Source organism: Fukomys damarensis, unplaced genomic scaffold (genome assembly GCF_012274545.1).
Source record: "Fukomys damarensis isolate Sample0158 unplaced genomic scaffold, DMR_v1.0_HiC HiC_scaffold_37, whole genome shotgun sequence".
Classification (NCBI taxonomy): domain Eukaryota; kingdom Metazoa; phylum Chordata; class Mammalia; order Rodentia; family Bathyergidae; genus Fukomys; species Fukomys damarensis.
The window spans coordinates 30601769-30627426 of NW_022900949.1; the positions used below are offsets into that span (position 1 = coordinate 30601769).

Here is a 25658-nt window from a genome sequence, read left to right on the forward strand (position 1 = left end):
CAGCCAGCATTGCCAAAGCTATGGGCTTACACAGCACTCTATGTGAGACAGAGTTTCACAGAATGTCTTCACTGCAAAGGACTTTCATTGAACCAGAATTTCTACTTTGTCACTACAGCAATAAAAGGGATTGATTTGATAAATTAAGAACCAAACACATGGAAAATATAGACACACATTTTATCCTAGGATCTTAAGAGTTGTTGAATTTTCTTAAGAGGTAGCTGCTACTTGTAGACATCTGAATAGGTTTCTTCTCTTTGAGAGATCCTAAAAATCCTTCAGTTTTGATCTGCAGAATTAACACCAGTACTATAGAGAAGGTGCTTTCCTGAGTTTGTACCAAGTACGTAAGCCTGTGGCAAGCCTGCATAATCTGAGTAGAGTGCTTAGTCTAACTTACTGAGTGGAAACTGTGCCCTGTTGAGAACTTGTATTTGTTCTTCCAGTTTCCCTGGCACGGTGTTGCAGATCCGTTGCATCATCCAGCAAGTTACTTAAGGCTGCCAGGCTCTCCTTGTGTAGCCCTCTTCTAGCAACTGATGCTTTTTAAGATGGGAAGTATCTGCCTTTATTGGAGTTTGGCTAGTCAGGTTCCCTTTTCATCTATGCCAGACTTTTGGGAGGTCTGTTTTAATTGATATATAAAATACCAGGCCGAAATTTGACCTAGGGGTTCCTTTTCTTCATCTGTTTAGTGATACACTGCATGGATAATGCCAGAAGAAATGAATTAGGTGATTTGCTAAAGTCTTATAGTAATATTATTGTTCTAAATAACACCTATTACATCTTATTTTAACTTTTAACTGGTACTTAAGCTTTTTATTTATTTACTTACTTATTTTTGGTACCAGGGATCAAACTCGGGACCTTGTACTTGCCAGGCAGGCAGTGGAACCACTGAGCTAAATTCCTGGCCCTGGTACTTAACCTTTTTGGTAGCTTCCCCATCTGTAAAGTAGGAGTGATAGAGAAAAATGCATAGTTTTTCTGAATCTGAATCACAGTGATTCTGAAAGTAATCACTATTAGTATTTCACAATTCTCTGGAGAATTGTTTCATTTTTATCAAATCTTAAAAGCTGTGGACTTTAGGAAATTTCTCTGCGCAGTTCTATTCTAATTTTTTAAAGCAATGCAAGTATATGCTACTCTAGACAAGTTTTTCACACTTAGTGAGTTACCAGACTTAGGATAGAGTTGAAATTTTCATCTTTTGGGGTATGTCATAGACCAGTGGTAGCAAATTTATGGAATGCATGCTGCAGCTCTCTATCTGTTATCATTGAGAGCTCTAAAAAGTTTGTCATCACTGTTGCCTGTAATGCACTAGTCCTAGTGTAACCAACCTATCTGCATACCTCCAGTCTTATGTCACTTAGTGCTAACTTCCTCTTGGTGAGGACTCTGATTGTCATAAAAGTATTTTTTATGTTCACATTCCTAAATTTTTCAATTTCTCCCTTATATAGGAGCATCTTAATTTGTACTTTCTTCCCTTGTATGTCCCTTCTGAACTTGAAAATAAATAATATCAGATCTATACCACTCTCTTCCTAAAGCTAAATATTTGAATTTCTTAAAGCCCACATGTGGAAGTTTATAGGTATATATAGTTTAGTTTCAGCTACCGTGAAGAAACATACTGTTTCAGCTATACAAGCAGAAAATTACTTTTTTTTATTGAGTTTATTGGTAATTTTTAAGTATACAATACAGTTACTTTCATCATTGGGATTGTGTGCCTTTACATGACAGATCTTGGTTCTCATTTTTTCTTCATACCCCTTCCCTCCCTTCACCCCCTCCACCCTCCCCTATTTACTAAAAGAAAATTACTTTTTATCTTATTGTCAAAAACACTAGTTTTGGGCTTGAGATTTAGTACAGTGGTATCATGCCTGCCTCAAAAGTGCAAGATCCTGAGTTCGATCCCTGGTATCAAAACAACAACAACAAAAAACCACTCACTTTATGTCCTGAAAGTCATCAGTGTGTACTGTTTTATGTTCAAGTCAATGCGAGAAATGCCCTTGCACTTAGTAGGCAAGCACTCTACCACTAAGCTAAGTCCTTGGCCCTGCCTCACCCAGTTCTTATAAAATACTGGTGAGTCTTCCCTTTTCATTTAAAGATACCAGAAAGGGACTGATACATCTACATTTTTTGTTTTTTTGGTCAGCTGTTAATAATGTATTATCTGTATTCATTCCTAGCCCATTATTGTTCTAAACACATAAGTGTTTTTGTTGTTCTTACTGTTTTTGTCAGGCTTCAGTTCATTCTGAACTTCAAGTCTCATGTTTCCATGTTCATACCATTCCTTCACATGCTTCTTCACTTCCTCTGTATCTGTCTTTTGTCCAGACCCATTTGCTGAGCTGATCAGGGTTTTTTTGTTTTGTTTTGTTTTTCCATTGTTTATTGGTACATTTAAAGCAAACAGTACAGTTACATTTATCATTGGGATCTTGTACCTTTACAGGATATATCTTGGTTCTTGTTTTTTCCCTATGCCCGTGCCCTCCCTTCACCCCCTTCACCCTTCCCTATTTTATTTTTATATATTGGTTTATTTATTTCCACAATACCTCCATTTTCTCTTTTACTGAAAATTACATGCAGTTGTGAAATATGGACCTCATTTTTTTATATCCTCTATCCGTTTGATTAAAATAAGTCTTTTTTATTCTAAATTTTAAAAAAAAATTGTGTTACTGGGAATTGAACTCAGGACTTTGTGCTTGCCAGGCAGGCATGGTGCCACTGAGCTAAATCCCCAGCAGTGAGTTTTATTTTATTATTAACAGCTCATGACTTTTAAAATCTGCTTCCTTAAAGGATATGCCTGACTACCAATATTTCATTAGTTAAAAAGGTTAATCACATTACCTCTGTTTTTAAAGATGATATATAAACAAAAATAAAATTCTTCTTTGATGACAGGTATACCAGAGAGGCAGGGGTTCGTTCTCTGGATAGAAAATTTGGGGCCATTTGCCGAGCTGTTGCTGTGAAAGTCGCAGAAGGACAGCACAAGGAAACCAAGCTGGACCGCTCTGATGTAGCTGAGGGAGAAGGTATGTGGCCATGGGGCCGGGCGTGGAGCTGGGTATGGAGGCTGGGGCCAGGTCCTCAGGGCAGTGGTGGAGGTGATTCCCACAAGAAATGCGTCCATTTAGTATGCATATGGCCTGGTATAGTTTATCAGGAGGCTTCTCTTGTTTAAGCAGTAGTTTTAACTAGAATGATGTTCAGTACTAATGCTTTGAGAACACAGTTACTTTCTCCAGATTTGTAACAGTGGTACATACGCTCTCTGTATGTGTTCGCATGTTCTTGTATTTCTTACTGAACCAAACAGTTAAGTCTTTGAATAATTACTAATTGAAAATGTTACCAAAAAAGGTTGTTATAACATTAAAAAAAAAATCCAAGCTGTCAAAGTACTGCAAAAGCAGATCTTTGTATTTGGGAAGAGCTTCATAGGTAATAATGTGTTTTTCTCACACATTTTCTTTTATAGGTACACAGTAAATGTACTGTAATTTAATTTTTTTTTTTTTTTTTTTTTTGCTTAAATAGTTGTGAAGTTGGTGACATGGGGAGAGTTCTACTAATGCAGTAATCAAATGGTGGACATTGCATTTGCTACCCAGCTAAGATATTTTAATTTTTTGCCCCAGAACTGTGAGGGATTCATCACACAGCTCGTCATACCATGCTGCTGTTCAGTTTGCCAAGACTTGCTTTAACAAGCATGCTTTGAGCAGTGGAGAACTAAACTTTTCTTTCACAGTAGAGGTTTATTAGATGTCCTACCATTTCCAACGCTCTTTCCAGGAACCAGTTAGACAAATGTGGTGGAAGGAACTGTACTTTGTGGTAGGCTCAGTGGAGCAGTTGCAGTTTGAACATCGTCCTTGTTTTTCCTTCTCTTGCTCAACTTTGTGCACCTAATAGTGTTATAGTCAAAAAGCAGACTTTGCCACGACCCTTATGTTTCTGGGCACTGCTTCGCTCCTGCTGCCACCTTCCCTGTAACCCCACTGGATCATTCTGTCCAGAGAATAAGCCTCCATCATTTGCAGAATTGCAGGGGGCTGGTGTCCTCACTATGGTATGGGGATATTGAACTCCAGTTATTTCTTGTTCAGACTTTAAAACTTTCAGTCATAGTCCCTACTATGGTTTGAAAGTATCCTGCAAGCTTGCGTTAAAACAGTCCCCAGTGCATCAGTGCTGAGAGGAGCAGTTCCATTGTCTCGGGAAAGCGGGTTCATCATCACAGTGGTAATCCCCCGGTACAAGGCTGAGGCCAGCTGCCTTCCCTCCCCACCTCGCTTTTCTCCTCCCCTACTCTTTTCTCCTCTTCCCTCTCCTTCCCTCCTTCCATGGGGTCCTTTCTGCCATCACCCGGCACAGTGGGCTCTTCACAGGTGTGAGCCTTTGATCTTAGACTTGCCAGCCTCCAGAACGGTGAGCCAGACCAGTTCTGTTCATTATAAATTACCCGGTCTTGTGATGTTCTGTAACAACAGCAGAAAAGGCACTAAGTCCCACCCCTCACCCCTACTTTTACCTTTGTAGAAGTTCATGGCCAGAATCAACTTGCTGTTGCTGATCCTCATCCCTGCCCCATGGGCACTGAGGTGTTCGCTTTCTCTAGCCTGTTAAGTTTCCAGTAGTTTTTGTGCATTCACTTTCTGCTTTCTAAAATTCCATCAGCCTCTCTTACTGCTTTCTTTTTGGTAAACTTTCTTTCTCATTCTTTTTTTAGTTTTCTTATTCTGTTTCTTCTTGTAGGTGTATACTTTTTTATTCCTTAAAAAAAGGAATTACAAAAAATAAATGAGCCGGGCATGGTGGCACACACCTGTAATCCCAACATTCCGGAGGCTGAGGCAGGAGGATCGCTGTGAGTTTGAGACCAGCCTGGGCTATCTAGTGAGTTCCAGATCAGTCTCAACTACATAGTGAGACCCTGTCTCAAAAAATAAAATAAAATAAACATATGTTCAGACTACTGTTTGTAGATATCTGTATTTTTAAACTGTCCTGGCTGAGTGAACACCTCTTGGGAAGGAGAATCACTGAGGCAGCGATGGTGGCAATGGAGAAGGGAAGCGTTGTTCCTTTTTCCCTGCAGGAAGTGTAAGACCTGCATATGCAGGCTCCTGAATTTCCCCCTTTTTATTACCACCCTTCCTCTGTGCTGTGGCCTCAGGCATCTAATCTTTCTGTTTTTTGTTCTTATCTGTAATATAACAGAACGGTCCGTGGTAAAATTAGTTCTGTCTAGTTAGCATATTTTGAAAATCACGTTTAAGATATAGGTGGTGTTTTGTAGAGTTTGTAATACATTCAGAGGGATTTGATGTCAAAGGAAAGTTTGCATCGTTACAGTGCATTGCTCAATGTTTATATGTACATCTATTAGCATTTTTTGATAATTTATCATCATATTTGTTATTTAAGAATAACCGACAGATATTCAAGAATATGTTCAAACGGTGTGTGAACCATGTAGAAACATACAGCTTTTATGGTAATATTTATTAGTTCTTTGTAGTTGTTTCTTTTACAACACAGGACATCTCCTAAATGTTAATGTAGCTGAACAGATTTGGGTAGTTAAGATATTACTCGCGTCATCCAGATGAGTAAATAATGAGGATAAATATTTGTCCCTTGAGTGTGATTTTGTTTGCAGTTCTTATTATAAGCACAGATAAGTTTTCAGGTTGGATCTATTTTTATAAGCTACCCTTGAGTTACTGTAAATGACTGTCCTCCAGACTTCAATATAGAATAATTATAAGGAATCTTAACTTGATGTTTATGGCATCAGCCAAGTCAAAAGAAAAACTCTGCAAAATAGTCTGTGTTAAGTTTTCATGCCAGAAAGTTCAAATGGCTCTCAGTAACTTAAAATTTCTCATTTAAGAAGTGAATTATTTAAAATGGGAGTATAAAAGATAACAATCGTTTTAGGAATATCAAGTAACACAGTGTGGGAGTTATTTTTAATGTTAAAACTAATGCTGGACTTAGAGTTACTGCCAGGAATAAAAGTAATTTCAGGCCACAAGCTTCAAAACAAGCAGAAATCTCCAGCGTATTGAGCACACTTTCTGGAGTGGGCCCAGAAGCTCTGTTCTGTGAGTAGTTGACCTTGTACTGGTGGAATGTGAACCATAGTTAACAAACCAGATAACAAGGGGCTCAGAAGGCAGGTGAGGTTCACAGAAATCAGTGTCAGAGGAGGGTAGTTTTGATTTTGATCTCTATAAAGTATGGGAATTGTTTCCTAAAAATAATAATGTTTATATTTTTCTACATGTTTTAGTATATTATGAATGTTCTTTTTCTCTCTGGTTGAGGGATACAGGACCAAAGTTTTATTCTGCATTTTCCTGCCTTTAGCCAAGACAAATATTCCATTTATTCAAGTACATATATGTCCAATTAATATCTGCAAAGATTTTTCTTCAGATGTTATACTTAGCAAAGAGTTTGTCTAGTCCAAACCTTATTTGATTCTTAAATCTCTTCACAACATTTTCTAGTAACCACTCTGCCAGGCCTGCTTGTATTAACTGACATGTCAAGTCATATGGTGAGGTTTGCTTTTATTTATGTTTATTTGCCTTGGGACTTGTTGACTTTGAATTTGTGGACTAAACTCTTTCATCAGTTTTTAAGAAAATTTTTGTTCAGGGCTGAGGATTTAGCTCAGTGGTGCTGCCGCCTGCTTCACAAGCACAAGGTACCGAGTTTGATTCCTGGTACCAAAAGAAAAAAGAAAAATTTTGTCCATTATCTCTTCATATATTTTTTTTTTCCTGCTCCACTGGAATTCTAAGAAAGGACCTAACTTTTTTTTTTCTTTGTTCTATTTTTTCATTAATTTTTATTCCTAGTTCAGTTTGTATATTTTTGTTGCCTATTGCATTATATTATTGCTGTGTTCTACTCTAAACCCTATAGAATTCTTCATTTCAGAAATTGTGTTTTTTACTTTTCTAATGTCCATTTGATCTGTACATATAGAGAGAGATTCCTTGTTTGATGACCAATTTCTGTTCACGCAACTAGGTTTCTAAGTGAGGTATTATATATAGTATGTACATTACAATATTCAGAAAAAGAAACGGTCAAAGGAAACTCCAACTTGATGACTGTGCCTTTTTGCATAACTCGTACATGCAGCACTGTAATATATAACAACATAAAACTACAGTACTGCACTGTTGTGATTTGTGTCTAGATGTCCCCCCAAAGTCTCATGAGGTCATAGGTTGAGCTTTTCGGAGGTGGCTGGATCTAGGGTGTATGATGCTTGGATCAAGGATGTGATGCTGGTATTGATTCAAGGTGTAATACTGGGGTTAAGGCTGTAAGTGCTACCCAAAGGTGGGTAGCCTGGCTAAAATATGAGTGACAGAAAGAGGGTTGCTTGCTGCTTTCTGCCTTTTGCCTGTCATGAACTATTTCCCCTCTGTCGCGCCACCCTTCCTTGGAGCCAGCCCACTGAGAACTGAAACCTCTACAAACTGTGAGCCAAATAAACTTTTCCTCCTCTAACTTTGGGTGTCAGCATGAGAAAAGTAACTAAGATATGCACTATACAGCACAGTCAGCAAAACTTACTGTATTGCATACAGAAGTGTACTGTGCAAAAAAGACATTGGGGCCATATAAACAAGATGTATAGAACTGTATATATATTTTAAAAATGGGTTGTAAGTCGTAGCAGCAGGCCAAAAGTCCAAACAGCTCACCTCCTACATAAGTCCGAACAGTTGTTGAACAGGTAGGTCATTAAATAAGGCTTATCTATATTCCAGTGGGTTCTTTAATGAAAAAATTTTTCTCATCTCTGATTCTCTTTTGAGTTAGGGTCTTCCTATATAGTTGAGGCTGTCCTTGAATTCACTATATAGCCAAGTTGGCCTCAAACTTGTGGAAATCCTCCTGCCTTAGCTTCCCAAGTACTGAAATTACAGGGGTGTGCCAGCACACTCGACTCTTTTTCTCATCCCTTAAAACCATCTTTTCGTCTGTTTTCTTAATCATGGGACTCATGGGTTACTTCTTTGGTGTGGGGAGGTTGCCCATTCTTTGTTTTTGTGGTGCTGGGGTTCAAACTCAGGGCCTCACACATCCTAGGCAAGTGCTCTACCACTGAGCCGTATCCCAGGCCTGCAGTCATGGTTTTAAGGTCTTTGTATGAATACTTCCGACTTCCTATGCTATGGAAATGATCTTTGGGAGAGGAAGTGAGCCAAGCACTGATCCAAGGATGATTTCTTTCTACTCACAGGTGACTTTCTCACTCAGCAACAGTGGTCTGTACCCTGAGTTTCTGCTTACAGAGCCAGGTTGCTGATGTTTCTTCCTTTTCTATTGGACTTAATGAGAATCTGATTTTAAAGTTTACTCCAAAATCAGACCAGGGATGTAGCTCAACAGCGCCATGCCTTCCTGGCAAGCGCAAAGTTCTGAGTTCAATTTCTGGTACCGAGAAAAAAAAGAATTTATTCCAAAATCACATGTGACTTCTCTTGGAGCCATTGAGTAGTCAAAAGCCCATTTTTAAAGCCTGTGTTGGCCAATGATTTAGCTCAGTGGTGCCACACCTGCCTGGCTAGTGCAACTTCCTAAGTTTGATTCCCAGTACCAAAATAAAAAGAAGAAAGAAAAGCCTGTTAAAATTTTAGTTCTAAATAACTTCACATGATAAGAGAGACTCCTGAAAGGCGAACTCTAGCCTCACCTGAGCTTGCACCAAGCAGCACAGCAGCACATACTTCCTCGTGTCTCTGCCTTGGCCCTGTGCTGTACTTGAGACAGGCAGGAGATCAGTATGCAAAAGATCAGTACTGTTTAGGGAAGACACAGAAACAGCTGTTCAGAAACTGCTTGCAAAGTTTGTGGGGTTTTGCTGTTTTTATTTTGTAGTACTGGGTACTAAACCCAGGGCCTAATGCACACTACGCAGGCCTTCTACCACTGAGCCTCAGCATCCCCAGCCCCTATATTGTTCTCCAAAAAGGGCCACATTTTCCTCTGATAGCTGGATAGGGACCAGCAGATCACTTTGATCTTATCAAGGCTTTACTTCTGTTGGAGCTGCTTTCCCAGGATATAACTAGCTTGCTCTTCTCCCCTCCCCTCCCCTCTCCCTTCCCTGCCCCTCCCCTCTCCTCTCCTCTCCTCCTCCCCTTTTCTTCCTCTACCTCCCCTTCTTTCATGTATCGTTTCCTCTTTATTTGGATGTGTTGTTTCCCCTAAGATGTAGTGCTACAAGAATATAGTTCTTATTCCTTAGGGCATGACCCTTACTTAAGGGCGTCACCCTCCTGGAGTGTCTCAGCTGAGAGGCCAATCATGTCTCTGGCTTCGTAGTTATTTTTTAATCCTGGAGTTCTTGGAGTCTCACCCTGAATATAATCAAGCTGGTACTTAGTTAAGAACTTTGAAGGGAATTTCATTTCATGATTCTAAATAGCATACATTCTGTCCAATCTAAATTACAGTAATATTCAATTCTCCATATCCCTAAGTGAAGAAATAGATCAGGGAATGATAGAGAACATGCCTAGACCAGCACTAGAAAAAAAAGGAAAGGGAAAAGAAAGTACACACACACAACTTTTGCAGGTATTTTTTAAAATTTATTAAAAAGATAAAGAAATAGAGCCTTTGTTTTATAGCTTTAGACCACCACTTACATAATTATATATATACATATATATATGTATATATATTATAAAATCTGTAGTTTGATCCTGATTTGATTCAGAAATCCCTTCACGGAACTCCCCAATAAACACTATACCTTGCCTGTTTGACTATATTAACAGACATACCTTTATACACTTGGCTATTTCCCCATCCATAGGGAAATAGCTACCAACCAGAAAGGGGGCTGGAGGCTCGGTGGTAGGAGTCATAAACATGATGATGTGATGTCAGTGAGGACAGGCCTGTCCTCCTGTGATGGAGTCCCCAAGCCCTCTGCTGATCACACAACTTTGCCTGGTGAAAGCACGAATCTTTCTCACTCTGTGACAGTGTCTGTGGTTCAGTCCGGAACTGTTTTGCCCAAGGTGTGTGTTGATGTGTATTGTTTCCTGGTGGTTTGCCTTATGTAGGTCAGTGAAGCCATCCTCAGGTAGTGGAAGGTGGATAGTGTGTCCTTGCTCCTTTAGTGTAGCCTTGACAGACAACTTAAAATAATCAGAATAAAAGGTTTTAATTTGATGTTAGTTCTCCCAGCCAACCACACTCTTGACTATTAACCAGCATATGGTGAGTATGGGAAAGTATCCTGCTGCTTCAGCAAGGGTACTTAGTGGGCTGTCAGAAGACCCTAGAGGAAGCCCAGGCCAACATGTTGCCCTCAGCTGTCTGCTCAGTGTTGTCTTTCTGGTGTTCCCATCGCACTGCCTCTCAGTGCCCGCCTTCCCTGCCTTTCTCAGGATCTGGTTCTCCAGGAAGAGCTGCCCCAGCTGCTTTCAGAGTCCTTTGTTGTGGCTTCCTGCTATTGACTTCTGCCCAAAGCGTGCCTTGTGCTAGTTATTTTAAGTGTGGCTCCTTCCTGACCATAACAGGAAGCTGTCCCTGCAGGAAAATCAAGTGCTTTTCATCTTTGGGGCTTTTTGTTGTTAGTTCTCTCGAAATCTGAAGATTTCCATTCTCTTGTCTACTGCCATGAGTCCATGTCTAATGCTAATAGAAAATGCTAGATATAATGTTTTTTGGAAGTGACCTCTCTGCTTTGTGTAACTTTTTGCTAAATTCCTTTGTCTTCTTGGAGCACTCGTCTAGTTGTTGACAGAATGTCTCTATCTTTTGGGTTTTACATTGGTTAACTATTGCTGTGTAACAGATAACCCAGCACTTAGCAGTCTAAAGCAGTTAAGAGGCATTGACCACCTCACCGTTTCTGTCTTAAGAATCCAGAAGAAGCCTCACTGAGTAGATCTAGGTCAGGACCTCTCAGGAGTTTACAGTCTCTTTGTCAGCCCGCTGTTGGCCCAACTTGGGAAGAATCTCCGAGGCTTTCTCACATGGTTGTCAGTTGACCCCATTCCCTCCGAGTCCTCAGTTTCTCACCACATGGGCCTCTCCACAGGCAGCTGGCTTCTCCCAGAGGGAGTGACATGTGGGAGAAGAGAGAAGCTGAGGAAGCCAAGGCAGGATTTGCAGGCCTTTATAACCATCACTGTTACTATGTCACACAAGCCAGCCCTGCTGAGACAGGAGAGGTCTGATTCCATGAAGCTGCGAACCCCGGGAGGCGGGTGGGCTGGCTGGTTACCACAGAACGACTGATTGATTGCATTTATTGCCATTTTAAAGATTTTTTTATATTTTATTTCTATCAATATAGCCCTCATTTCCCAGAGTTGAAGTAGTTTATTTAGAGTTCTAAAGAAAACCTATGGTTTGGGTTGTTAGAGAGAGTGGAAATTTCTGTGACTCAGAAGCCGTAGCCCTGTTACCCTCTGCTGTTGAGCCTGCAGGAAAATAAAGCCCAATGGGTCTCTTTAACAAAATCGAAACAGTCTTAGCAGCTTTCAGTGTGGATTCTGTTGATGCTCTTGATTGGGGACATCAAAACTTTGTTAGCTCTTTTCAGTGAAGTGAGCATAATTAGCAAGTTTCCTATTACTTGCTTTCAATTACATACAGAAGTCCTCAAACATTTTGACCTAAATCGTGTATCTTTCTGGTTGGATTTAGAAAAAGAGAGTAATTTATGTGCATGCCTGTGAACCCAAAAACCACAGACCAGATGCTTTTGGCTATTTATTTTGGATTGTTACAGTCCTCAGAAGTGAGGTTTTTAGTTTCTAAAGAAACGCCTGGGTCGATGGTAAAAGATCTTTGTGCACAAAACTTCTGCCATTATTATGTGCACTAAATTAAAGTTAGCCTCCATTTTAGGCAGCACATCTTTGAAAATTTCCACTTCAACTTACAGAATTTACTAATTTATCAGTGTAGTAGTCATCATAGTCTAACAAATTTTATTATCAGAAGAATTTTTTAAGCCCATATTGAAATGTATACTATTCAAAATCCATCAAACTTGAACTTACTTCTTATGTTAAAGCCCTAAGTTGCATAAAGGCCTAGAAGTTTTAATTCGGTTTTGTATTTTCAGTGTTTAAAGTTTTGCTGTATCCTTTTCATGCTTTTCATTCCTTTAATTGTATTGTACAGAACAAAATTTTATAATCATCAAGAAACTAAGATTTCTGTTGAGGAATGTGAATTTCAGAGGCAGTTTTAGTTCTCAGGGGAGTCTTTGTGGCCTTCTGTTAGAGTTAATTACACTTTTTAAAACAAGATTATTTTAAAAATTGGGTCCAGAAATTAAGACTTTCTTTGCATTTGGTGAAACTATTAATCAGGATGTTGGGTCTAAACAGCTAAAGTTAGATACTATTCTAATGTTGAGGTGAAAATATGCTGTCCGACTAGTATCATGAACACACACTAAATATTCTTTTCTAAGTTTAATATTTACACAGAATCACTGATTGTTCCCTTATCAGTATTGGCCTGGTTCAGGGAGAATTATTTGCCTGTGTATGGATGGGAAAAGGGCTGCAGTGAAGGAAAACCCTACTTTTGTACAGTGGGAGCCAGAGGTTGGTTACCTAAACTCTGCCCTGAGACATGAAAATAAAATGCTGCCAAATAATTATAAAGTCATTGTTCCATTTAGTAGGCATATAGGAAGGTGCAGTGGCTGATGGATGTCACTGTTACACATTATCAAAACCAGCCTTTCTGAGTTACAAGAATACTTGAGGTGTTCCTGGGGCTTTTAAAATATTACAGTGTGGTCTCTGCAGTTAAGCTTCTGATCCCATTAATTCTCTAGAATATTTCTGAGTACAGGAAATCAAATTTGCTAATTCCTCAAACCTGCTGAGACCCTTGTCTGGTCTAAAGAGAGGACCATGTATTTATTTATTCAGTCAGTGAGTAGGCTAACAGTTACTGAATACTTACTATAGACTAACTTCTAAACTGGATTCCAGAAACTGATTAAAGAGAACTTTTAAGGCCAGGGATTTAGCTCAGTGGTTCCAGCGCCTGCCTCAAAGCACAAGGACCCAAGTTTGATACCTGGTACCACGAAAAAAAAGAGAGAGATAGAGAACTTTTAACAAATATATAGTCTATTGGGGGAGATGGATATATAAACAAATAATTTTTAACTATGAGGTAAGTGGTTTTTTGGAGTCTCTAGAGGTACTAAATTGATCATTAAAACCTTCACTTTATTTTATTATAGTTTTAAAAAATTGTTTCTGATTGACACAAAATTTCATTTACTTACTGTCTAAATTCATAACAGTGGAAAACAATTTTGTGCAGATACTTTTTATTTTCACATGTAGATAACTGCTACTAAAATTGGGAAAATTTATTCACAATCATAATGTATCTTAATGATTATTATGTAGAAATATTTAGTAGTAATCTTGAAAGAAAAAGTATTTGGTATTATTAAAGTTGTATTACCACCCCCAAAATAATGAAGAAAATATTGAGAGAAAGAACATACTTTGTGCTAGCATGCAAGTTTTTCTGGACATTTGACCCGTAGAATTCTGTTATAGCTAGTTTTTCCCATGTTGTGCACATGCTCACACACTGGGGATTGAACTCAGGGGTTCACATGTGTTAGGCAGGTGCTCTACCACCAAGCCACATCCCCATCACTCATATAACTACTTTCTGTAGAAAAAAAAAAGATTGAAAATATGCAGACTGAAACTCCTTGGCAGCACCGGCCAGTAACTTGAGCCTCAGTTGCATTTAACATACTGGGAAGAGGGTTTGCTGAAAAAAATTAACCTGAAACTGACAGCACAATTTATATAACTGGAAATAGTCAGATTGTTCTGGGGTTATTTTCCCTTCCCCTGAGAAGACTCTCAGATGCTTTGCATTCGTGTCAGTCTAGTTCTGAGACACATAATTCTGTCTTACAAAATAACAAAGCTACTTATAATCTCACTTTTCATGTATTTATTTTTGAATTAACAGCTTTATTGCTGTATAACTGACATACAGTAAACTGCATGACTTTAAAGGATTCACTTGAAGTTCTTTGTTACAGAATTCTGTTTCTCTGTTTTACTGTATCTCTCCATGTGAACCTGGTCTCTCTAAATTGCGCAGCTGGCTGCAGTCCCCCTTGTCTCGGCATTCCACATAGCTGAGATTGTAAGTGTGCGCCACTCTGCTTAGCTGATGATGTCACGGTTTTAAAACTTTAAAAAATGTAGTTTTTTTAATGACTGCAGATATATATATGATCTTTCTCTCCATGCTTAAATGTGGTCTGAATCTGTACAGCTGTGTGTGCTAAGGAGTTGAGATCCAAGTAGTATTCCCTTCTCATGGGTCTCCGTGTGTACTTCGCCAGCTCGTTACAGACCCAGTAACACATCTCCTGCACGGACACAGTAGAGTTCAGCATGCCAGTCTCCCAGCTCTGCTTTGCTCCTAACTGTATAATTCAAGAATTGCGGTGGGATTCAACTTCAAGATAATATTTTAATCATTGAGAAATAGTATTGTTACATAATTAATTTTCATGGAGTGAAAATGCTTGTGTTTGTTTCAGTGATTTGTCTTTTTTTTGTTTGTTTGGTTTTTTTTTGGTACCAGGGATCGAACTCGTTTCCTTGCGCTTGTAAAGCAGGTGGCAGAACCACTGAGCTAGATACTCCACCCTTTAGTGATTTGTCTTTTGTTCATAGATAATGTTAAAATTTAAGTTACCTCAAATTCATTATATTGCAACAAAATTACCTATTTTTTCACTGTGGTGAATGGTGTGGGTGAATGGAGTTCATCTGGTCTGACTTTCATTTTATAAAGAAATTCTCAGCACTCAAGAAGCTAAGGCAGGAGGATTGAGAGTTTGAGGCCAGCCTGAGCAACTTAGCAAGACTGTTTTCAATTGAAAAATATAAAGGGCTGGGCTGTACCTCAGTGGTAGAGTGCTTGCCAAGCATGTGTGAGGCTCTCAGTTCAATCCCCAATATCACCCAAAAATAAATAAATAATCCATTCTATGAGAGCAGGGACTTTTTCAAATAAATGAGTATGATGCTGGCAGAATAAAAGGAGGTGGAGGGAAGGGGAAAAATAATTGAGACGTATTTATGTACATGTACCAATCAATGCCCTACAGTGAATGTAATCATTACTGCAAACACATGCCAATAAAAATTAAAACCAGTATGCTGGGTTACACTAGCAAGAGCCTCACACATCTCATATGTACCTTATCTCTTGACTGTAACAAGAGGCCACCACAGTGGGTGACTTAGACCACCTAGGTTTTTGTGAGTACCTTCTCTGACATTTGCACAGTGGTGACTTACCCAACAGTACATTCTCAGAATATATCTCAGCCATTAAGTGACACATAACTGTAACTAGAGCAGCCATTTGGATTCATTTCAAGTAGTATATAAAATGGATGGTAGAAAAACTAAGCTAACGAACCAAATTAGTAAAATGTGATAATCCAGACCAGAAGACTAGTTGTCATCTACTGCATAATGTTTCTACGATATGGCAGACTGTACTCTTAAATCATTTTACATGTATTTACTCATTTAGTCTTCTAAAGGATAGCTATAGTTTTTAGGTTCATTTTGCACATAACGAAAAACTAAGGCACACATAATGTTATGGTTTAGATCTAAAATGTCCCCCCAGATTCTCATGTGTTTGGAAGGTTATTGGATCATGCCAGTGCTATACTCATCAGCACCGATGAGTTCTTAGCTGCTTCCTATTAGGAGGTGGGGCATGGCCAGAAGAGGCGAGTCATGGAAGAGGGAGCTGGACAGGTCTGTCTCCCTCCTCAGCTCCTTCCTTCTCTCACTGCTTCCTTGGCCACCATGATGTGAGTAGCTTTGCTCCACCACACCCATCTACCATCCCCTTCTTGCCTTGGAGCCAGCCAGCTGTGGACTGAATCCTCTAAAATTTGTGAGCCAAAATAAACCTCTCTTTTTAAGTTGTGGTTGTGAAGTATTATGTTTCAGCAACAAGGAAAGTGACTAAAGTGACTGAAAAACTTGCCCAAAGTTCACTGCTAGTAAAAATTACAGTCAAGAGTCTAACCTAACAAGACTGTTTCCAAGGCCAGACTCAGTAGCTATACTATATGTTCATTACCCTTCTATCCTATATACATTATTTCTATAATAGTTTTGAAGGATAGATACTGTTTTGTTTTGTTTTTTCACATGAGGAAATAGAGGCTTTCAAAGGTTAAGGAAATGGGACCGGAGATTCAGCTCAGTTGTTCTGCCACCTGCCTTGCAAGCACAAGGTCCAGAGTTCCATCCCCAGTACCAAAAAAAACGTTAAGGAAATGAATAATCTGAAAAGGAAATTAAGAAAGCAATTAAATTTACAGTAGCACCCAGAAGAATTAAATGCTTAAGAATAAATCTAACCAAGGAGGTGAGAGATTTGTACACTGAACTGTAACACATTGCTAATGATCAATCAAGACATTAGGTAAATGGAAAGAGAATCCATGTTTGTGGATAGAAAAACTTAATATTGTTAAGATGCCAGAACTATGTGAAGTATCTACAGATTGAGTAAACTCAACAGCTAAAACTGTAAAACTCTAAAAACTTTGGGGAAAATCTTTAAAGCATTATATTTGACAGTGGGTTTATGGATATGACCAGAAACACAGGCAACAAAAGAAAAATGAGATAGGACTGGGGATTTAGCTCAGTGGCACTGTGCCTACCTCACAAGTGCAAGGTCCTTAGTTTGATCCCCAGTACCAAAAGAAAAAAGAGATAAACTGGACTTCATCAAAATTTAACATTTTTCATATCAAAAGATATGAAAAAGCGAGAAAGTAAAAAAACAGCCTATACATGAAATTTGCCAATCATATATATGAAGAATTGATATCCAGAAAAATATGTACATATATATCTTACAATTTAATTACTTAAAACAACCCAATTACAGAATGGGCAAAATATTTAATAAACATTTCTCTAAAGAAGATATATGCAAATGGCCATTAAGCACATGAAAATATGCTTGCCTTCATTAGTCATTAGCAAAATGCATATCATAACCACAGTGAAATATTACTTCATTTCTAATAGGATGAATAATAATAATTTTAGAACTACATATTGACCAAGATGTGGAGAAAATGGAACTCTGTTACACTGCTAGTGGGAGTGTCAGTGTTTCCCACTGTGGAAAAGAGTTGGGTGAGTCATCAAAAAGTTAAACATAAAACTTCAGTGTAATCCACAAGTTTCATTCCTAGGCACTGTAAAAAGAACTGAAACAAGGACTTAAATAGATTTTTTGTTTTGTTACATTTTTTGGTACTGGGGATCAAACTCAGACCTTGCACTCATGAGGCAGGCGGCAGAACCACTGAGCTAAATCCACAGCCCTCAAATAGCTATTTGTATATTCATGTTCATAGCAATATTATTCACAGTAGCAAACAAGTATATGCAACTAAAGCGTCCATCAGCAGATGAACAGAGAAGTAAAATGTGAGCTATACATACAACGGGATGTTCAGTCATTGAAAAAGGAAATTTTGATATATGCCACAACGTGGTGGGACCTAGACAACATTATGCCAAGTGAAATAAGCCAGACACAGGATTACCGTATGATTCCACTTAAATGAGGTATCTGAAGTAGTCAAGCTCAGAGAAGCAGCAAGTAGAGTGGCCACGCACCCGGGAAGGGGGAGGGGCAAATGCTGTTGGATGGGTACAGAGCTTATGCCAGAGATGATGAGGAAGTTGTGGGTGTGGACAGCGGTGGTGATTGTACACCAGTGTGAATGAACTTAATGAAACTGAGTTGTACTTTTGCAAGTGGGTAAGATAACTGTTATGTTACATATATTATAATAAAAGCAGCTTTCAAAACGGGAGCCTGAGGAGTATTCCCAAAGTCACATATTTTTTAAGTGAAAGAGCGAGAGTTCAGCCTAGGCTGTCCAACTCCCAGGCCTGTTAGTGGTGGGTGGAGATCTGCTGTGGCTCTGCAGGACACTTGGGGGCATCTCATCTAAAGTAGGAATACTAAGAATGGAAGAACCCCCGCCTTTTTTATCCAAAGCAACCTGTTATATCTGTCCTTTTAAAAATCTCAGTATATCAGTTGCTTTTAGTAGTTAAGAGTTGGCTACTCAGTAAATCTATCACCATTTAGAAAGTGTTTTTGTACAGTATTAAAGGATGATTTTCAGTGACAGAATTATTACTGACATACAAATGAAAATGACATGTGAAGATATAAATAATTCATCAATTAATGACAGAAACAGCTGGTTCAGTGGAGAATCCAAAAACCAGACACATTTGTAGGTAATCAGTGGTACTAAAATTAGTTTGGTAAGAGATGCAAAACCTTCTTAGGGAAAGAAAAACCATTTGTATCTATATTGGACAAAATTCATTTTTATTACTTTGAGCAAGAAACATGCATTGTTAAGAGTTGCATACAACTTATATAACTTTAAAATAGAGGACAGGCAGTAAGACACAGGCAAGCAGAAAGGTCCACCAGAAGAAATATTTGTTCATTTCCAAGTCTTTTACAGTGACAGTAGTCAGAGGAAGTCTGTAATACCAGTTATGTTGAATCTTTTAAATAATTCTCATATTCTCTGTCTCTTTGTCTCTCCTCCAGACAGGAGTTCTTTTGTTCAGACTGGGCTTGAACTCTTGGGCCTAAGGAATTCTCCTTCCTTGGCTTCTCGAGTAGCTGGGACTACAGTTGCCTGCCATTGCACTTGGCTCAGATAATCTAAACTCAAAATTTGCCACTAGTTGACCTTGCCTTGTCAAGGAAATGCAGAGCCACACAGACACTTTCTAAACTGGACTGCAAATTGAGGCAGTTTGTTCTTCCTGGGTCTGTTTCCTTGGGCATGAAACAGAAGGATTTGACCAAATCTTTGAGTTTCTGCCCGGTTTTGAAAGTTTTATATCTTGAGGTTCTATTCTTTGCTTCTTGAATTCCTGATTCTTCTTTTATTCCCTAAGCCTCAGTTCAACATAGGCATTCTCAAGGAATTGTCTCCTACAGACATCAGACATCAGACATTGTACTATTATGATGAAACAGATACAGTCGTTTCTGTGGACAGTCAGCCACCATTGATGGCCTTTGTTACACTGCTGGCTGCAGTTCACAGGCTTTTCTACACCCCTTCCTTCCTCTCTATCCCTACCCCAGCAGGTGTTAAGAACCTGCATTTTGTGAAAGTGAACATTTTTTTCAAAGTCTAGAAGAAAGGGTTCCTGTTCCCCCAACCACCCATGTGCCAAAAACAGGCTTTTGGACATGTGGAACTGAGCTTGAAAGTTGAGCATGTGCCTCAGGCTGCATATGGGAGGGAAAGAGAGAAGTGGTAACTCTGACCTCTTATCTCGTAGGATGTCTGAGGCTAAGTCAGTTCCCATCTCTTCCTGGGGAATTGCTGTAGGTGTTGAGATTTTCTGAATTCCTGTCCTCTTCGCTACTGTTGTTTGATTGGATCACCCGCAGGGGACAGAGGATTGCCGTAAGGCTGAATCAAAGGACAGGAGTCTTTTCTCCTTAACAGAGCTACTGGAATTTCCTGAGGTTTTGCGTCCCTTAATCCCCTTCTTACCGCCTTTCCTCCACGCTTCCTGCAGTGATTCAGTAGCTCTTGGGTCTGCTTTCATTGACATCATGTTCTTGTGGCAAAGGACAAGCCATGAGTAAGAACATGAGTGTCCCAGTGGCAGCTGCTTAGGGAAAGGCTGGTCCTTTCTTGTGGGGAGTCGAGAGCTGTAGCTTCTTCCACAGTGTTGGTAGTGTGGCCACTTCAGCTCAGCACGCTCACCTCTGGGGCAGCGAGTGCCCCCATAGTCCAGCTGGCCATTGGGGTTGAGTCCTGAGTTAGCCGCAGACTTGCTGTGAACAAGCTCCAGGTATCACAAGACAAGAGATCCACCAGTCTGCTCCTTCCCACTCTCAGGCCAGTTTTATTTAAGTGAAAAAAATACATGAAGTGGGGTGAAGTTACGCTAACTTGATCTAATTTAGCGTTTTATTTGTTCATGTCCTTTCTTTTCATCTATTTGATAGCACTTTATTAAATGGTACTTCATTACTTTTAAGAATATGTTTTTAAATCATTTTCAGAAAGAATTTAATAAGTAGCATTTAGATTAAGTATGAAGTAATATCTAACATAGGAGCAGGTCCTGAGTCTTGATAGATTTTGTTTTTCTTACATATATTTACAATAGACCCTTGACTTACAAACTCAGTTCCTTCATGAGGGCTGCTTGTATTGTAACTCGGGTTGGTTGATTGAAGGCTTAGGCTGACAGCCATCAAAGTCTCTCTCCTATCTCAGTATCCTAAGAGACATTGGCCCAAGACTTCTCAGTTAACCCCACACAGGAAAGAATGTTGTAATACTCCTTCCAGAACTCTGTAAGGGTTTTAAGTCTGTACCTGAGACCATCTGGAAGCACAAGCATTAGGCATTCGGGTTGTAACTCGAGACTTTGTTCATAAGTTAAAAATGAAAATTCCAGTTGTAACCCAAGTTGTTCGTATGTCAGGCCAGTCATACCTTGAGGGTCCACTGTGATATACATAATTCCAGCAGTTGTGTGGTTGTGATCAGAGCCCTGTCTATTCCTGGGTGCGGTCATCTTTTGTTGCAGAGACTGCTTTGTTTTCTTTTGATGAAAGGGTAATAGAGTAAAAGAATGTGAGTCTTAGAAGTCTATATAGTAGTATTCTAAAAGGGAGCTAATACTATAACTCAGTACTCCTCACTACTAAGTTCACCCAGAACCCCTCTGAAGGCGCTGTAACTATTCTGGATTTACCGATGAGAAAGCCAGATACAAAGAGATAAAGTGACTTTGTTCAAGGCCAATTAGGAAGCCAGGCCAGGCATGGAGACTGGTTAGCTATCATATAATGTTGATTTTGTGGCACAAGGAATAATTGCTGTTAACATTTTGAGCTGTATCTGTTTGCATGCATGTGCATACATTGTGTGTGTGTGTGTGTGTGTGTGTGTGTGTGTGTGTGTGAATTATGCTGTGTGAAATTTCATGCCCTTCTCTTTGCCCACTTTAACCTTGTATCAAAAGAAGTTTTTCATGTGGGCTGGGGATTTAGCTCCATGGTTCCTTCGCCTGCCTCGCAAGCAAAAGGTCCTGAGTTCAATGCCCAGTACAAAAAAAAAAAAGTTTTTCATGTTACTCAAACACCTGGAAAACAGTTTGACTGTGTAGTGTTGTATCAGATGGACGTGGTGCCACAATGTACTTAGCTGTGTTCCCCATGCTGAATGTTGTGGTGAGTGTGATTTTTAATTATGTAGTGCTTCTGTAAGTAACTCCATACATATATTTTTATGTCCTTAAGGATAGATTGCTACAAAAAAGAATCACTGAATTTGAGATGATGGATATTAAGAGTGCTCTTGGTATATTGCCAAATTGCTTTACTGAAGGACTAAAACAATTTATATTTCCATAAGCAAAACTTTATTTCCGGAAATGAGGAAATGATTTTTTTTATATTTCTAGTAGTAGGAATTGAACCTAGGACCTTCACCCTGAACTGCATCTCTAGCCCTTTTCACTTTTGAGACAGGATCTCAGTAAGTCAATAAGTTGCCCAGGCTAAGCTTAAACTTGAGATCCTCCTGCTTCGGTCTCTGAGAGGATGGGGATCACAGCCTTTGCCACCAAGCCTGCTCTCTTTTTTAATTTTTAAAGACAAGATCTCACTGTGTAATCCAGACTAGTCTTCTACTCACAGTGTAGCTCAGGCTGGCCTCAAACTCACACTGATACTCCTGTCTCAGCTTTCCAGTGCTAGCATCACAAGTGTGCACCACCACGCTCAGCTTCTTTGCTTTAACATTGACCTGTATCACTTCTTAAACTTCTTTATTAGTTACTCTATTTTAGTAACTAGAAGATACTATGTTGCTTTCATAATGGATTTCTCTGCATCTCGTGAAGTAATAGTTTTTACATATTATTTTAGCACTTTGTTAAGAACCATTTCTCTTGTCTATAGAAGAGCTTAAAAGAAGGGAATGCACAATTTCAGGAAGAAGGATTTGCAGAGCAGATCCGTGGTTTTGTTTTTCCTTTGCCTGAAAAAGTCCATCCTGCTGGGATGGTACAGTCACATGCAGAGCTAGCATTGAACCCAAGGACACTGCTGCCCTCTTCTCTGAGTGCTGGTCACTCCAGTAGGGAGGGCATGGAACTGCATACAGCTGAGTGCATGGGCTCGGAGCTCTACTGTGGCCTGGGCTATGGTAACATTATCCAAGGCCTCAGAGATCTTAAAATCTACCACTATCCTGTCTCCCAGTTAATAGCTAGCATCGTTTTCTTGACTAGAGCTTTAGTTCTCTAGGCCTATGTTTTAGTGATGGAACATTTTGAAGTGCCACTTAGTTCTGAGTTCATTGGATTTTTTTTTTTTAACACAGCTGCTTTGGCCAAATTGCCATCTTTGTATTATGAGGTCTAGCTGCTTTAGAAGTATCTTTCCCTACCCCTGCTCCCTCAGTGCTCAAAGCCTTGAATTCAGTACTACCCTTGAAAAGGGTTGGTTACATAATTGTGGATTGGCTTTCACCGCCTAGCCTTGCTTCCTCCTGTGATAATGAAGCACAGGCTGGCAACAGTCATCATATCTCAGGGAAGCTGCAAAGACCACAGCCTCCTGGTGCATGATTCTAGTAGTATGTGGCAACCCAAGACAGGTAGAGCTTTCTTGCTGTGCACTAACTTTAAGCTTAACACCTCCCTTCTCTTCTGCTCTGAGATGGCCATGAAGCTAAACCCTGGATCCTTGATAGTGCTTGGAATACAATGCAAACAGCAGCAGGCAGAAAATCTCCCATTTCTACAAGCCACAGAGTAACTCAGTAACTGCTAGGTTTTGTGAAACAAATAGGTGTTATTAATGAAGTTAAAATGATGCAGGAAGATTTCTAGAATACAGTTTAATCAAACATTGAAATATCAAGTAACATTACAGATACGATTATAAGAACATACATAACTCAAGACTTAACACTTATGATACAATAGGTGGTTATACTTTTCAGTCTACAAAGAATTTTCTTAGTTCTCACAAACAGTGTTGCAGAGATAGTAGTGAGAGGTTTAATGCACTGCATAGCATAATTCATTCTGTCAAATAGCCATTAAGCAGCAGAAAGAGTGAATTGCTGTGTTTTTGTTACTTACTGATCACTTCTGATTGGGTCTTGAGGAGAGCCCAGGAGACTAGGAAACTCTTGACTTCCAGGGTATACCAGGCTCACTTCTGATAGCCTAGGATGTAACATTAGAGTCTAAAACAAGCTGCTAAGCATACTGATTAATTGCTGCTCACTTCTGATAGCCTAGGATGTAACATTAGAGTCTAAAACAAGCTGCTAAGCATACTGATTGTTTTTAGAAGGAAAGGAGTTAATGAAAACAAATTCTTTTAACTTCATGAGATACAAGAATGGACAAGAACTTCTGGGAAGATGGCAGAGTGGTGAGCATCAGAGAAAGAGCCTCTCCAAGATTTAGTGTCCTGCCACTGGAATATAGTGGCACAAGGAAGAAAAGGAGGGAAGTGGGTCTTTGAGACCCAAGAAGGATCTGAAACAAAAATTGAAGTCCATGTGGAGAGCAAAGAGAGAGACTTCCACAAAGAAGAGGGAGATAGCAAGCAGTGCTCTCTCCCAGAGCCTGGACTCACAGTGTGCAAACAGCAGATTGAACCTGCAGATGCACAGTGACTACTGGTGACCCCAAGGACTCCATGGGGAAATGCATCAGAGGAACAGAGCAATGAATGCAGCCGACCACCATGGCTGTTGAGTTATCTGGGTTCAGTCATAACCCAGGAGAAGATTGTCTGGTAGCCATCTTGGAGAAGGGCCAGCTGAGCTCAGAACTCAGAATAGCTATGGGCCAACTCCCATCTAGTGGCATCTGGGGTATCGGTGTGTGTGCCGAGTTCAAGTCAGCAGGAGGTCAGGGAACAGAACTCAAGCTGGCAGGAGGCACATGGACTGTCATAGGCCCAAGGAATGCAATTCCAGCCTCATACCTGACCTGAACTTCAGTGGAACTGAAGGGGAAGGCCAGCTGGGATTATGCACTACCCCACCGTGAAGCTTCAGCTGGCTTGCTGGGATTAATCAGTTTGGCTCTGGACTCTATCTGCCCATGTTGTGTACCAGTGACAGCAGAAACAGGCTCTTAATTGGACTTGTTTTGTTTTTGTTTGTTTTTTTTTTCTTTTTTCTGGTTCTTGTTTTGTTTTTTCTTTATTGTTTGAACGTGGTTTCTAGTTTTTTGGTGTTGTGTTCTGTTCTTGTTTTTATTTCTTCCTTTTCTCTTTCCCTCCTTAAAGGTAGCCATTTAATAGTTACCACAGATTGTCATTTTATAGGCTGTGTTTGATGCTGCTGTTATTGCTGATTGTACTACTTTAGCCAAGGTGACATAATTGTGCTAATCAGATGTTCCTTGTGGTATACCCAGACTGAGATTGCCTAAGGGTCTTTAAAAATTTTTTTTAAACTATAGGCCAGTGCCAAAGAACTGGTAGATGGCCCAAGTAGACAAACTCATCCCCAGTACATTGAAGAGATATGATCTTGCAGCAGACTCAAAAGCCAAAAGAAAAAACAAACACACACAAACCCAAAAGCCAGCTATCCCTGGAAGACACTTCTGAGAAGCAGTCATTTCCTAAGGGTTCTGTATACTGGAAATAAAGCTACTCACTATAAGTAATTTACAAGCTTAACCCAAGAAATTAAACTTAATGATAAATAGAAAATGAGAAGACACTTAAACAAGATGCACCCCACACACATACACAAACACACAATTTAAGCTCACAAGAGACAATCACAGGGAGCATAGAGGTGGAACAGTATGGAAGCCACTGACCTGGACTCTCTGAATTGGTAACAGCAGAATTAACAAAGCAGATGACCAAGGCTTTACAAAAAAAATCAAAGCAGAAATAATTTCTCATTTAACTACAGAGATGATGACCAGAATGAAAGATATTCTCAGTGACTAGAGCAGATACAGATAAAACAAAAATAGAGGAACTCAGGAACATGATGGAAACCATGAATGCCCAGTATAGGAAAGAAATGGAATCCATGAAACAGATTCAAATAGATATCCAGGAGATTAAAAACTTCATTGAAAGTATACACAGCATAATGAGCCAATGTGAGGGCGAAATATCAGATGTAGAAGACAGGATTGTGATTAGTGATTATGAAAAGAGATTTCTTAAAAATAGCAAGGGACCACAAGAAATCAATCCAGCAGCTGCTAGATAATGCAAAGAAGAATAATAACATTGATTAGAGTCCATAAAAAAGCAGGAGATAGCACAAATGACATTTTTTAAAAAAACTATTCCCAGAAGTAATGGCAGGAAAGCTTCCCAAGCAGGGAAAAAGAATTTCACATACAGATAAGTAAGGCATGTAGAACTCCAGTTAGCCATGATCAAAAAAAAAAAAAAAAAAA

General features: G+C 39.4%; 1 protein-coding gene across 1 annotated transcript in view; it reads left to right on the plus strand.

The window, feature by feature from the left end:
- Positions 1-25658, plus strand: part of Lonp2 (lon peptidase 2, peroxisomal) — a 68839-nt gene that overhangs the window by 23682 nt on the left and 19499 nt on the right. The window contains exon 4 of the mRNA XM_010637989.3: positions 2950-3083. Within this exon, the coding sequence (XP_010636291.1) occupies positions 2950-3083 (134 nt within the window). The remainder of the gene's footprint in view (positions 1-2949; positions 3084-25658) is intronic.